The 15,835-nt window shown below is 45.1% G+C and overlaps 1 protein-coding gene across 2 annotated transcripts; it reads right to left on the bottom strand.

The window, feature by feature from the left end:
• Positions 1 to 8,764: 8,764 nt before the first annotated feature.
• On the bottom strand, positions 8,765 to 15,833 carry SPATA45 (spermatogenesis associated 45). 2 transcript variants are annotated; one of them, XM_081186156.1, is made up of 3 exons: positions 15,559 to 15,833; positions 11,824 to 12,107; positions 8,765 to 8,856 (listed from the first exon to the last, which is right to left on the bottom strand). In XM_081186156.1, exons 1-3 carry the CDS (start codon positions 15,585 to 15,587, stop codon positions 8,837 to 8,839), a joined length of 333 nt encoding a protein of 110 aa, XP_081042282.1. In that variant the 5' UTR covers positions 15,588 to 15,833; the 3' UTR covers positions 8,765 to 8,836. The 2 variants fall into 2 exon arrangements, with proteins under 2 accessions (XP_081042282.1, XP_081042283.1); XM_081186157.1 differs by having other exon boundaries at positions 11,824 to 12,104.
• Between the last annotated feature and the right edge of the window lie 2 nt (positions 15,834 to 15,835).

The raw sequence follows: 15,835 nt of genomic DNA, 5'->3' as shown, positions 1-15,835 counted from the left end.
TTTGTGCATTTGCCTAGCTGGAATGTGTCCTTGAGCTCTCCTAATGCTTTTTCCTCGTCTTTTTAATGGTGGTGACTCTTACACACACCCTTCCACAGTGCTACCCCACTAAAAATGTGGGGGCTTTGCAGGTATCCAGTTGGAACCCCAAAATGATGGACATAGGAAGCTGCTTTAATACCCAATCAGACTAGGTAAAAGGTAAAAGACCCCTGGACGGTTATGTCCAGTCAAAGGCGACTATGGAGTTGCAGCGCTCATCTCACTTTCAGGCTGAGAGAGCCGGTGTTTGTCCACAGACAGCTTTCCAGGTCCTGTTGGACAACATGACTAATCCACTTATGGCACAACGGAACACCGTGACGGAAACCAGAACGCACGGAAACATTGTTTTCCTTCCCGCTGCAGCAGAACCTATTTCTCTACTTGCACTGGCATGCTTTCGAACTGCTAGGTTGTCAGGAGCTGGGACAGAGCTCTACCCGTCGTGGGGATTCGAACTGCCAACCTTCTGATCGGCAAGCCCAAGAGGCTCAGTGGTTTAGACCACAGCGCCACCCACGTTGCTTTCGGACTATTTGCCCATTTTGTCCAGATATTGTGTACTCTTCTGAGGAGAGGCCTGCTTGATCAGACCAAAGAGTGAGTCCCAGCTAGGTCTACACACTGTTCTCCCAGGAACCTGTCTATGCCTCCTACCCGATCCTTGGAGAAGACAGAAATTGGACATGAGCGCCTCTGCATGCAACACATTTGCTCTGCTACTGAGCAATGGACCGTCACCCGATGTGACTGCTAGATTATCCCTGTCTTTGGTTCAACCCAGGAACGGGGAGATTGTGGACCTCCCAAGGCTGTTGGCAGTCCAGTCCCATCATCCCTCACCACTGTCCACACTGGTTCAGGGGGTGATGGGAGCTGGGAGTCCTGCAACATCGGGAGGGCCACAGGTTCCGCATGCCTGTTGTGGAATTTGTGTGAGAGCCACATTCCTGTGATAACCGTCCTCTTGCTTGCAGCGCTGAAATTGAATAAGATGGGGAAGCAGAGACCGTTTTTCTAGCAACCTGGGGCTAAGCAGGAGTTGTTGCTGGCCAGGCGTGAGGAGAGGAGAACGCTGCCAGATTCATGTTCCTTCCAGCAAACTCCCTGACCTCCCTTTACCTCAGCAGCTGCTGTGGGATCAAAGGGGTAAGGAAGCCAACTTCTTCCTGCTTCCCTGCTCTCCTGTGGGGAGGAAGAAAAGAGGGAAGCAGCATGTGTGTGTTTGTGTATGCGCAGGCGTGCACACACACAGATATTGGAGAGTAATTTGCTTCAGCCTGAAGCTGTGCCATTAGCCCTCTCCATTAATATAACAAGTTAAGGTAGTTTGGAAAGGATTTGAAGCACAGATTGCTCTCAGACAGTGTGGGGCATCTGCCATAAAACATGGGAGCAGATGGTAAAAGGCAATCTGAGGTAAAAAAAATTAATGTGCACCTAATGCATATATTTATATATATGATCTGCCACCCTTGGCTCCTTAGGGAACAAGGGTGGGATATAAATTCAATAAAGAAAATTTTAAAAGAATATATGTTAACTCATTTATTGAGCCTCCCCTCCGGATTTGTTTGCTGGGAGATAAGGCAATGTGGTTGGCTATTCAATTAGCATGAATAACATGCCTTACATACTTATTTCATAAAATCTATACACCGCTTGATGGTGTTTTTTAAAAACAACAACCCTCAAAGCAGTTTACAAAGACAACAAAACAACCAAATCATCAGGTAAAACTGTTAAAAGCAACTATTTAAAGTATTTTTATATTAAAAATACCAGCAATAAACTAAAACCAGATTAAAATATAAATCAACATTTTCCATGTTTTGTTTTCTTAAACAAAAATGTGTTTTGTAGGCACCAGAAAGAGTACAGTGAAGGGTTTGTGTGGGCTTCTGGCGTCTGTATGGTGCCTGTCAACTTTTAGGCACTTTATAAATGATTAATAAAATGCACTTGCTTTCCACTATATGGGCATGTATGAAATCAAGATATATATTCCTTTATAGATACTCAGAGGGGAATAACAAGTCTAGCTCGTTTCCTTTCTAAGACAGAACTGGGTGCCCTGTGTATGCATCCCTAACAGTGCTTTAGAATACAAATAACCTCCAGGTTGTTTTTCAAATCAATCACAGTTCCAGAAAGACATAGCGGTCAAAGAAGCTAAAAGATGTCTGCTATGCTGAAAGAACGGACATGTTAAAGCAGAGACAAGCAGGGCTGGGTTGGCAAACAGCCAAAGCTGAAGTAGAAAGAGTTTTGATTGTTCCAAGTACAGTAACCTGCTTTCCCAGCTCCTCCCCAGGGATGTTTATTCTAATAATTAAGGGGAAATATTCTAATTACCATGTGAGAACATGTATTGCTACCCATTTTGGGGGCAGTGGGCACATATATAATGGCTGTTATGGGGGTGAGGCCTAACACAATATGGCTGTTGTGGAAAATGTGGCCTCACACAAAATGGCAGTGGTAGTTGGCGACATTTGGGACTGGCAGAGGGCAGGATGACCCAACACTTAGGGGAGCCAGAGCCAACTCATTCCAGTTTTGTTCATATCCTCCTCCCTACAAGGGCAACACTGTGGCTAAGAAACTAAAAACTGAGCCCTGGACCGGATGCAAGTATGTTATGTTATGTTGACAGATTTAGTATTACAGTAGTCTTTGTTCAATCTGATGGCAATTAGCTTTAGCTTCCATTGGGGGGGTCTTAGATTTATAGGATTATAAATCCTATAAATTGGGGTGTTGTGGGGTTTTGTTTGTTTTTTACCGCCTGTGCTGTTTTGAATTGCTTGCATTTTGCTGGTTTTTTGCATGCTTGAATGTTTGTTTTACATTCTGGAGGTTTGTTGTTTGTGGTGAGTGACAAACAATACATAAATAATTGGCTATAAGGATTTCTGCCTGTTTCAGAAGCTTCACCATAGCTGTTTCAAAGGTCTTTTAAGGCTTTGAGGTCTAGTAAGGTTTTGCTTGCCTTGGCTGGAACTTGCTGTTCCACACATGAGAAGCATGATAATAATTTGATCACTATTGCAAGTGAAGAATATTTTGATTTCCTTGTTACTGTGATTTTTTTGGCTTAACTGCCATGCAGTTAATCAAGGCACATATGCCATCTCTTTACCTTAATGTCTTTATGAATTTCAGTAACAAAATATTTGTTGAGATGATATGCCATGAAATTAACCCTCTGAAACAACATCTCCTAAAGTTTGAAGCCATCCCATTCTTAGGGGAAAATTATTTTCTCATACAAATACAGTAGTACCTCGGGTTACATACGCTTCAGGTTACATACGCTTCAGGTTAGAGACTCTGCTAACCCAGAAATAGTGCTTCAGGTTAAGAACTTTGCTTCAGGATGAGAACAGAAATCATGCTCTGGTGGCGCTGCAGCAGGAGGCGGCCCCATTAGCTAAAGTGGTGCTTCAGGTTAAGAACAGTTTCAGGTTAAGTACGGACCTCCGGAACGAATTAAGTACTTAACCTGAGGTACCACTGTATGGATTCTTCATCTCTATCACCAAGTCTCTAGCAGATAATTTTCTAGAACTTCACCCAATGTTTTAGGATTGGGGTTGAGCTGAATGTCTTCTCAGGATCTCTGCTAGCCCAATAATTTTATCATTGTAAGAGGAGGGTCTGCAAAAGAGAGGGACTGTTAAAATAGTCAAACCAGTTTAGAAGCCCTGGACAAGTCTATCAAGTGTCCTCTTTGATTTTGTAAAAAAATACAATGCTGCTAAACACCAAAAACATTTCCAGTGACTCCTTCCAAAGGAAACCAAACCAGAATTAGTGCAGCACCGCTGGAGCATCTTATTGCTCTGAGAACTGAGGTGAGCATTAACAGCAGCATCACAAGTGTTTCCAATGATCACTCCAAATCCCACATTGCTGCATTTTAAGCCACATAACAGTTTGCATTCGTCTAGCGTTGACACCACCTATTCAGTGGAAAATATCTCTCTGTGTGTGAATTAACTTTCTCCATCCTAAGTTACTCTGTTGGACCAGCTTTTAAGAGAAACAAAGGGAACTTTAACTAGCAACTTGATCTTCAAATTGCTTTTCTGGCAGGATATAAATGGGGCTTCTGTCAAGAAAAGCAATGACAGCTGGCACCTCTGAACTCCATTGTTTTAACAAAACTCAACATTTTCTTGTGGCTGGGTTCCACACACACCTCTCAGTTCAGATCAAATGTGTTTTGTTTTCAGGAGCAGAAATCAGTGGTACTGTCAGGGCAGCACTCCGTAGGCTAAGCAGAAAGGCCTCAAACACAGCAGGCCTGTATCACACTTCCCCCCTCAAAGAATCCTGTAAACTGGAAACTCATAACGTGCTCAGAGCCACTCTGTTGTTTCATTTTACCTGTATGCCTTTTGCACCTGGTACCTCATGGAGGTTTAGAAAAAACAAACCCCAAAGCAGATCCAAAAAACCTGAGGTCTGCCCACCCCAGTAACCATACTAACTTAGCTTACTGAATTTTAAGCAGATCTGTGTGGTAAAAATTGAACTAAGCCTGCCTGTGCTTGCAATTGGCCAGAGACAAGAAGTATCACAAAATTTAATCAGTTTGGCTGAGATACTTTATGTCTCCTCTGTCTCTCTCTGTGCACTGAATTTTACATTTATTACAGACACCATATTGCTGCCAGTGTTCCTTTGTAGTAAAAAAAAGAGGGAGTCAGCAAAACCATTTACCTACTGAAAAGATTCTGTCCTTGCCCAGTCAAGGATCTCAAACTATGTCAACCTCAGGCTGCTGTGGCACCTTAGAGTAGACCAGCACTAGATATGCATGAGCTGAGCCAGCTATGTAATTTTATTTACTATTAATTTTGATATTGCTTTTGTATTGCATATATTTTAACTCCATGTGTGCTCATCCGATCACTTAGGTCTGTGGAACTGGCACTTTTACAAGTGTTTGCACCCCACTTGCAATAAATTGGTCCTTCAGCCCACTCTTGGGAACTCCTTGCCCATATTAGGCAGGTACCTTTGTTGTACATATTGTTGGAAGGTACCCCTGCAATGCAGGAATATGCAGCTGTCCCATACGGGGATCAAACCTGCAACCTTGGCACTATCGGCACCATGCCTTAACCAACTGAGCCATCACTGTTATGTTTCAGCAAGCCTACCCAAGCATGTAATGTTAGCATGCAATTTTAACAGGTGATTTTAATAAGTATAATGGTTTATAAATTACTTGTTGTTTAAATATTTTTTAACAAGTTTGTTTGTTTGTTACCCACCCTTTATCCTAAGTTCCCAGGGTGAGTTACAGCATTAAAAGACAATATAAAAACAATTTTAAACAACTTGCAACCAAGAAAATGAGGTGTGTCCTAAAAACATAATCTCAAGTGTAAAAATGTATGATAACTTGTTATGTAACCAAAGGTTATCTAACTTATTTTTAGTGTTTGTTTTTATCTGTATTTTTTAATAAATAGTTTAGGTTGTCTTTTGCAAACCTCTTAGCAGCCAACTGTTTGAGTGTTATATAATTAAATAAGTAAATAATGAAGTATAATAGTATCATTATATCATAATATTTAACATAACATGTAATGAATTGCTGTTCCAAACACACTGCTTTATTGTGATAATTACCTGATGTTTATTCTGAGCAGCTTTGGGCACGATGGAAAAGCAGCTTCTAAGGAAACTACATTAACCACTGGTGCTTGACTGGGTCTAAAGTGAATGTAACATCAATTAATAATCTAGGGGAGCTTTAGCTGATCTGGTGCTATTATGAACTACAACTCACATCAATCCAAGCATAACTAATGATCAGGGACGATGGAAGTTGTAGTCCACAACACCTCGGAGGTATTAAGTCGGCCACCCCTGATCCAGGCATTTTAACGTCATCGGGGGGGGGGGGAGAGAAGTAAGAGCTGGTCTGTGTTTAGAACAGGGGGCGCCAACCTTTTTGGACCAGTGGCCACATTTTGAATTTTGGGAGAGTGCTGGGGGCACCAGCCACAAAATAACTCCTCTGGGGAGGCATGTGGCACAACCCAAAATTAGATAGACAGCCATCCTCAACAACTTTACGCTCCCCATAAGTCAGCTACGTTCTCTATGTCCTGATTGTAGTGATTGCACAAGACTGATTTTACACAAACAAGCACAGATGTTGTTGCTGTCTTAATAGGGAGGGAACATTCCTCACTACCAGGAAAAATATACCAAGTGGCCACATGGCACCCACTCTCATCTCACAGAAACCAGTTAGTGTCATGAGGCTGACAGAGAAATGCTGGATTTCCGCAGGTCAGGAAAAGGCTGGAGGCTTGAAATGCAACTGACTTCTATTCACAGAAAGTAACACAGTGGGGCCTCTGTGGCTCGACTCCTTCAGCTTGAGACATTGCTGGAAAACTGACCTCTGGCCCTGCCTTTCCCCTCTAGCCTCTCACTCTGGAGACCTCCCCAACAGACGGAGACTGCAATGTGGGGATGGGCCTGTCTGGCCCTTTGCTTGGCAACATGCAGGGCTCTCCTGGAGCCGGGTTGTGAGAGGAGGAGAGCAGGAGGACTGAGACTGCGCTGCTGCGCGATGGCAGGTGTACCTTCCGATTCCTCCCTGTGTCTGTGCTCACACTGAAATGCTCAGCCTCCAGCCTTGCCTTGGAAAGGCCTTCATCTTCTGACCACCACCACCCTGATCACTCCAACCTCCTGCTGCTACCACCTCCCAGCTCATCCCTCCCCCAGTCTCCTCCCTGATGTCCCACCACTAGGACCACAGAGTGTCATGGTCTGGTTCACAGGTGATCAAAGTCCCGGCTGGCGACGTCAGGACCAGGGACAAGATAGCGGGGTGGGAGCAGGAACAGGAGTTCAGAAGCCAGGAGTCAGGAAGCCAAGAGTCCAAGGGTCAGAGAGCCGGGAGTCATGAAGTCAAGGGTCCGAGGGTCAGGAAGCAAGGAGTCACAAAGTCAAGGGTCCAAAGATCAAGAAGCAAGGAGTCACAAAGTCAGGGGTTCAAGGAGCCCAAGGCAGGAAACGTGTTGCTGTGGCAAAGAGCCAAAGGGAAATGCTAACCTTATACCCTTCCCAGCTCTTGCCACCAGGTGCTGTGAGTTACCAATCGGCCTCACCTGTGTGGCCGCACCTTGCCTCTTCAGAACAAACTTAGAAAGGCTCCAGTCCTGCAAAGTCCTACTGGTCACAAGGCCTGGCTCCTGCACGCACTCCTGACTTGGAGTCTAAGTCCTCATCTTCCCTGTCCTCCCTGGGGAGCTCCTGGGCGGGAGGCTCCTACCACTCCTCCTCATCCAGCCAGTTCCTGACAGAAGGCAACTGCACGTTTTGCCCCATAACTTTCTTTCAAGGCAGGCTAGAGATGTACTTTCCCCCTCCCTCAATGAAAGCTCAATGTCTTGGGCACCTGCTCAGGTGTTCCAGTGAAAGCCTTTGAAGGTGCCATGGTGCACAGCTGATCTACTCTGGAAAGCAATAATAGGAAAAATAACATCTTCTTACATAACAGATCTGGGCACCTTCTGTTTTATTCAGAGTGGCATCTGCTGACTTTGGGGACCAAGCTGCATTTTCATTCCTTTTTTTTATATTTTTTGCTCTGCTGTCTGTTAAGGCAGAATAAAATGTGTTCAGCTTCCTTTTATGCAGATCTGTCTAGCAGCAGCTCATGGGCCATGTCTGCTCTAAGGTAATGTCATCTGGTCCTTGGCAGCCCTGTCCAATTTTAGTTAAGGTATGGCACTTTTTTTGTTGAGGAAGCTTCCTTATATCAAGTCAGACCAGGCATAGGCAACCTTCAGGCCCCAGATGTTTTGGACTACAATTCCCATCATCCCTGACCACTGGTCCTGTTAGCTAGGGATCATGGGAGTTGTAGGCCAAAACATCTGGAGGGCCGAAGGTTGCCTGAGTCAGACCCATGGTCCATCAAGCTCAGGTTGTCAAAAGTGATTGGCAGCAGCTCTGTGGGGTTTTGAGAAGGGGTCTTCCCTAGCCTTCTTTGGAGGTGGCAGAGATTGAACCCAGAGCCTTCTGCATGCAAAGCAGATGTTCTTCTGCTGAACTGCAGCTCCCTTCTTGCAATTTTGAGAGCAGTAAGAATAAAGTATTACAGTTGTCCCATGTTTTAATATTATGTAACTGTCATGTAACTCTGTTAAACCACAGAGCCTAGGACCTGCCGATCAGAAGGCCGGCGGTTTGAATCCCCGCAATGGGGTGAGCTCCCATTGCTCGGTCCCTGCTCGTGCCAACCTAGCAGTTCGAAAGCACGTCAAAGTGCAAGTAGATAAATAGGTACCGCTCCGGCGGGAAGGTAAACGGTGTTTCTGTGCGCTGCTCTGGTTCGCCAGAAGCGGCTTAGTCATGCTGGCCACATGATTGGGAAGTTGTATGCCGGCTCCCTCGGCCAATAAAGCGAGATGAGCATCGTAACCCCAGAGTTGGTCATGACTGGACCTAATGGTTTTTTAGCTGTCTTTAATTATTTGATTACTGAAACGACAAACACAAAATGTTCTCTTAAATAGTGCATTAGATACAAGCCAAGTGTGTTAAATTTATTTCTTAATCACTTAGTCTGGACCAAGGAAATAGATACATTTTTTTAAATAAAAAACCCTACTGGTATATTTTACATAACTTATTTTCAAACTATTTAATTTTTTGGTAACCAATTTAATTCAAACATGGACAGTATTATAATTGTTTATTTGCTCCTGAGAAATGCCCAGCACTCCAGGAGAAGCAGCCTTTGAGGAGCACGTCATCCAAAGATGGCATGGCCTGCAAGATACAAAGTAAAGAAGCATAAAACAGAATCAATAGGAGCCGACAACTTTCTTAGAACCATTTGGCGAATGCAAGAGTAGCCGATGTGGTGCTGTCTAGATGTTGTGGACTACATGCTCCAACAGCCTCAGTCAATATAGCCAATGATCAGGGATGGTGGGAGTTTTAGTCCACAACATCTGTAGGGCACCATCTTGGCTAACTTTTGAGTTAAATCAACAAGCTCTCTACAGATGTTCAAGAATTGGAATAAAGCAACATGTGAGGGAGAGCAGCCTGCCAGCTCCACCTTCCCCAACCCGTCAAACAGCTGGACAGCTACTGTCTGAAGTGGGAAGCTCCCAGCATGATGTCACCTGTACTGGTAAGAGCCATTGTGGTGTAGTGGTTAGAGCGCTGGTCTAGGACCTGGGAGACCAGGGTAAGCTGCTTTTGAGAAAATGCAAACTGAATCAACATTCTCCCCTATCCCAGCAGTCTCTGGCCACTATGATTCAAAATTCACACTTCTACAAATGTTGTGATCTAGTTCTCCAACTAATTTTAAAAAAGAATTAGGTGAAAATGTGTATAAAAATGCATATAAGTGAAAAATTACACAAAAAGTTAGGGAAAGTTGCTTGCAAAAATGTGTAAAAACTGCAAACAGAAATATGCTTATTAGGAGAAAATTGCACTATATTGCTGCTGAATTTTCATGGATAATTTTATTTATTTGTTCATGGAAGTTGCTGCAGAAATTTGGAGAACCAAATGTAAGTTTCAAAAGACTAGAAAGCAAAACTGACAAGAGGGATCTATCTCTAACCTTGAGAGAATTTTTCAGACCAAATTGTCTCACTCTACTTGAGTGTCCTTTCTCCCAGTCTTAAAAGTTAATCATGCACGGAACTGTGGGCCAGGCAAGATAAGGCAAAAAGCTAAATAAATAAGCGCTGCCTTTCTCCTCATTGTTTTGCAAGCAGCATCTAAAATAAATTCAGTGGTGATGATGCAACACCTGTTCTGCTGCTTCAGCCCATACTCAACATCAGTTTTCTGTTTTGTTTTACAAGGAATTAGTTGGTGGCTGAGTCAGTGATCAATCCCCAGGTCCTGTTTGCGGTAGCAAAGCTCAGCCATGAAATATGCCCACCCACTCTAAACAACAATGTCTCTTAGCTGATTGTCTTTTCCTTACTATTGAGCAATAATAAACAGTCTCCACGTGGAGTGGGGGTGGGCAGATGGGCTTGGGAAATATGTCCTCAGAGGAATACACTTCCTTGAACAGCCCCCAACCCCTCTTTGTCACTGTTTGTATATTCATTCTATTTACTCCCTTCTTCCAAAGGAAACCAGACCCAGGTAAGCACTGTGTGTACCCCTGAAAGTTTTCACCACTTTGGGGGAGTGAGGCAAGCATAACTCTACCACATAGGGAAGTAATGCAGGTGAATTGCACCTCAGGAGAAAGAAAGATAATGCCATACTTTTCAGCAGCTTCATGCTGGGTAAAGGAGAATGGAACAGAAGAGATGGGAGTTAAGAGCACAAGAGGCAAGATGGGCAGAGTGAGCAGTAGGCCCATTGCAAACTAAGGGGCTAACTCATGCACACAAATTTTTGCAAAGCACATGACATCAATCACATAAAAATGCTGTCCTTTATTATTTCCCCATTTAATCTGGAATTACTGTGAGCGCAGAAAACATAAGTAAAAAACAAATAAATCCCTTAAAACAGGAGGGAAATATGGGCTGGTATTTTGACGAGGACGTCACCATGCAGATGCTATGAAAAATTGCATCCATGTGCAGCACCTAATCCATGATAAACTGTTGTGCGAAACTGCCCCTCATTACTCCTCCAAAGTTGATGCATAGAGAGGGGTGGAATTACAGATTCCTACAGTTCAACATTTACTTGCAATGTAATATATTGTTATGTGTTTGTGGGTGACAGACTTTTTAATCCCTGTACCCTGTCATGTACACATGACCCGGAAAAACTGTCTGCAGACAAACATCGGCTCCATCGGCCAGTAAAGCAAGATGAGCACCGCAACCCCAGAGTCGTTCGCGACTGGACTTAACTGTCAGGGGTCCTTTACCTTGTGAACTTTACCTCGGTCTAAGAATGGAATCCGAACAGTGAAAGGGCACTGGGAGGCCTCATTAGGGAAAGTGTGCCTCAGTTTAAGTACTGTTTTGGCTTAAGAACGGACCTCCAGAACGGATTAAGTTCGTAAACCGAGATACCGCCATATTAAAAACACAATAAAACATTAAACATTAAAACTTCCCTAAACAGGGCTGCCTTCAGATGTCTTCTAAAAGTCAGGTAGTTGTTTATTTCCTTGACATCTGATGGTACAGGGTGGGCGCCACTACAAGGAAGGCCCTCTGCCTGGTTCCCTGTAACCTCACTTCTCGCAGTGAGGGAACTGCCAGAAGGCCCCTTGGAGCTGGACCTCAGTGTCTGGGCTGAACAATGGGGGTGGAGACACTCCTTCAGGTACACTGGGCCGAGACTATGTGCCAGACAGTAAATGGGTGGATCTCCACCCCAGGTTCTGGATGGCTAGCCAAAGACAACACCAGAGTTTCAGGAAGGGAGTTTCAGGATTGCAGTGGGCATGGTGTAAGCTGGAGGAAAGATAATTGCAGTTTGCAAGTGGCGCCAAGCTGGAGAAAGGTGGGAGTCAGAGCACAATGTGGGCTGACAGTTTGAATCTAAGACAGAATCCAAGGGAGAAACGGAACCCTCTTGTACTGTAATGCTGGAAGCCCCTCCATCATAGGATCAGGTTGTATAGATGTGTAAATAAGCCATATATCATAAAGACACCTCAGTCTCCGCTGTTCCTCATTGTCCAAAAGGAAACACAAACCTGGGGTAAAGAGTGCCTGGAACTCCCTGTATTCTCTGCTGTGGAGATTGGCGATATTGTGTGTCACAATATATTACAAATTAGCTTACTTTTTTCCGGGAAATGCCTCTTTTCCTTATTTTCAGGAGGGCCTATTGTTATCCAGGAGGCCCTGTCACTGATGTACTCATGCTTCACTATTTTAAAAATCTCTGCCGAATTGCGGTTAGAAAAGGGATAATGTCTCCTCTGAGGCCTGAGCCAGGCCGTTTCGGACTTTCCTTCCAACCAGCATCCAGGGTCCCTCAACTTGTTATATTCAATCAAGAGGTTTTTCTCATCTTCGGCCATCTTGGTCAACTGGAACTTCTCTTTATCCCGAGATGAAGTCCTGCTTTTAAAAGCAGAGCAAAAATATAAGCAAGCCTCGGTAACTTCAAATGCTTTTAGTCCATGTGAAAGCAGGACACCTTAGCCCTGCTCAGTTGCTATAGGAATGAAACCTAAGATACAGTTGTGCAACAGAAGATGGTACAATCAGCTCTCTCCCTCCGCCCCCATGCTGATCAGTACTACTGTTTCTGGGATCAAATAATAAGGACGCTTTAAAACAAGGATAAGAAATGTGTCCAGGGGCCACCTTCCCTTGTGTGCAACCTTCTGAGGGCCGCATGCTAGAGGTGGGTGGGACCAGAGGCAAAAAGTGGTTGGAGCGATGATATTCCCACACCCCTCTCTGTCTTCCGTTCAAGCAAGCAAGAGGCATTATCTGAGTTTAAGGTCCCATATCAGCCAGGCAAAAACATTCAAGGAGAGTGCACTTGTGGAAGGGCAGACTCCCTAGGGCCAGACAGCCTAGCCAGTGATCAGGGACAATGGGAGTTGTAGTCCACAACATCTGTAGGGCACCCTGTTGGCTACCTTTGGGTTAAATCCATCATCTAATACAGAGGTTCCCAAACTTGTTTGCCCCACCTCCCACCTTTTCAGAGAGAAAAAATACTCAGCGCCCCCTAACTCAGTCTGATCTGCCCCAGGGGCAGGGCTGGTGCCACAGCCTGCCTGCCATTGGCCAAATAGGCAAGCTGTGATCTACTTCCCAGGCCTGGGAAGCTGAAAAGGGTTCACCCAAGCCCAGGAAAACCCCTCACCTGCAGCACGACCACCAGATCCAGGGGAGGCATTGCTGCCATCCCGCAACAGTGCCCGACCTGGTAGTAAGTATTATTACACAACAAACGTGGTGTTTTTTTTTAAAAATTCTCTTTTTTATGCTTCTACTGCTTTCTTATTTTTATTAAATGCCCCCCAATTGCACCTGAGGCTACTAACTGCTCCCCTGGATCATTCTAACACCCCCCCAGGGGTGGCATCACCCAGTTTGGGAAACACAGATCTAATATGACAGGAATAAATAATTATTACAGATGATGCATCTAAGTTGTGAAATAGGCTAGAAATGAGCTCTTTAAAAGAAGGTACTTGGCCATCCAACTCATGAAGAGGTGCTGGAAGTGCTCCTTGTTCGAAGCACCATTTGATTTATAGCTGATTTGTGATAGAAATGATAATTTGGATGCAGCCTAGGTCTCCAGAACAGCCATTCCCAAGCTGGTGCCCTCCAGATGTTTTGGACTGCATTTCCCATCAGCCCTGCCAGCAAAGACAGTGGCCAAGAATGATGGGAAGTGTAGATCAAAACTGGGGAGGGTTGTTCTGGCAAACCACGGTCAGCATGCCAATCTTGATAAGGTCGTTGTTTCTTAGATTACCGTATTTTTCGTCCCATAGGACGCTCCGTCCCATAGGACGCACCTAGTTTTTTTGGGGGGAAATAAAAGGAAAAAAAATTCCCTTTATTTCCCCCCCCCCAAAAGCAGGTCGAGGAAACCGAACCAGGTCGAGGAACAGCGGGATGGCGGCGCTGCGCCTCCCTGCTGTCCCCCGAGTTTGTGGGGCTGGCCGATGTCTGCCCGGCGTGTGGGGCGCTCTGCTTCAGCGGGCCCCGCCCGCCAGGCTGCTATCCGCAGCATGGGGAGCCCTGCAGGGAACTCCTGCAGGGCTCCCCATGCTGCGGATGTATGCCCGGCGCGAGGGACGCTCTGCTTCAGGGTGCCTCGCCCGCCGGGTGGCAGGCTGCTATCCGCAGCGTGGGGAGCCCTGTGGGGAACTCCTGCAGGGCTCCCCACACTGCGGATGTCTGCCCGGTGCGAGGGGTGCTCTGCTAGGCTGCGGATGTGTTCCCGAAGCGCTGGGCGCTCTGCTTTCAGGGCGCCCAACGCTCAGGGAAGCAGGCTGCCTAGGCTGCGGATGTCTTCCTGAAGCCTGGAGAGCGAGAGGGGTCAGTGTGCACTGACCTCTCTCGCTCTCCAAGCTTCAGCGAAAGCCTGCATTCGCCCCATAGGACGCACCCAGATTTCCCCTTCATTTTTGGAGGGGAAAAAGTGCGTCCTATAGGGCAAAAAATACGGTACATGTCTTGCCAGAAAGTACTCCTATATTCTTCCCAATATGCTGGAGCTAGAGGTGGAGGCCTCCTATACCAGCTCAATCTTTAAGCAACACATACCCTGCAGTGCTCTGATTTCCTAAGAGATTATTGAGTGGGACTGCCAACTTAGATCTCCTGATGGAAAAACAGGGACTGTTTAGAACTTCAGGAAGTTCTGTAGATGCTTAGCAACTGGCAATTCGAATAATCAGCTGTCGCCTTCTGTGCCAGCTTTTAAAAGCTTGCTGAAAACTTTTCTGTGCTGCCAGGCCTATGTAGGCAATTAAGAGCTCATCCCCCACAATGGTCTATTCATGTTTGTTTTTAATTTCTTTTTGCTTTAAACTTATTTTTAACTTTCATTATGTTATTGTTTGGTTTTATGTTTTTATATTATTGTAAGCAGCTGTGATATATTTTTATAATACAGTGGTATATAAATATTTATAAACAAATCATGACTAAATTAGCAATAAGGCTTCCCTTTGCTTGTCCAACCTTGTTGTCTTAAATTTTTTTTGGCAAGGAAGAGGTCTTTGTAGTTGCTGCAAAGCCTAGATCTTGCACATAAGAGTGTGAGGTTTCTCTGTCTGAACCTAGTGATACAGTATACTGTACAATAAAACAAGGACAAACTGGATAAGATACTATTTTACCTTCCAACTCCCTGCATAGTATCCCCTCTAGTGCAACATGTAGGTTTAGAAGAATGATTTAGATCAGGCATGAGTGGCATAAGTTGTGTATCTTGTGCACTGAACCATTTGGGTCCAGGAGACCTTAGGGGCTGCCTGAGTCCTTATAGATCAGCTCAATCGCAGAGATCATCTGGAGGAGGACTGTTATTCCCCCCACCATGTTACAGAGGCGTGACTGGCCTCAGTTCAGTGTCGCTGGTCCTGTGCTGTAAAACATACTACCAGCAGATATTCAGCAGACATCCTCACTTTTGAACATCTCTTGAAGACATTTTATGCCCAAAGCCCTTTGCAGTTTAACATCTTACTGAGTACCCAGTCCTCTTAACGGTGGTTTTGTACATTTTTGACGGGGTTTTTTATATTACTGCCCTGATATTTCATAATAGTTCATGTAGAAGGGTTAGAGACACCCCCTACCCTCAAATGCCTGAGCCGTGATCTTAAGCAAGGGTGCTTCTAGCCAAGAGAAGAAAAAGCCAGAAAATGCAATCACAGACCTCTCACATCACGTTTAACCCGTCCTTTCTGAACCTGTTTCCCTGCGCCTAAAATGACACACTACCTACAGAACCACTTTCTGTCTCTTTCCTCCATCCACCCATCCTGGAAAAAACAACAGTGCAGTGCAAATGCACATTTCACACAGTACCTACCCCATTGCAATACAAAAACAATGAGTCATCTTCTCTGTGGACACTTTAATTTAGTTTTTGTTTTTGTATCCGTCTTACTGCACCCTCTGATTTCCAGGAGCTGCCCGGGTGTCTCTGTAGCATCCTTCTTTTCTCACTACATGCAAGGCACGAAAGGGTGCGCGGAGAATGGCAAGGGTGGCTGCGTGGGGGAAGAAACCTCTCTTGCGCCGGACGAGGGCCTGAGAAAGGAGAGGATCCCAGCAACCCACCGCGGGGAGGGGTCAGTAGAGAGCTC

This window comes from Podarcis bocagei (assembly GCF_964188305.1).
Source record: "Podarcis bocagei genome assembly, chromosome: 3".
Taxonomy (NCBI): domain Eukaryota; kingdom Metazoa; phylum Chordata; class Lepidosauria; order Squamata; family Lacertidae; genus Podarcis; species Podarcis bocagei.
Note: the sequence above shows the minus strand (reverse complement) of the source record. Positions and strands in the feature narration are given on the sequence as shown.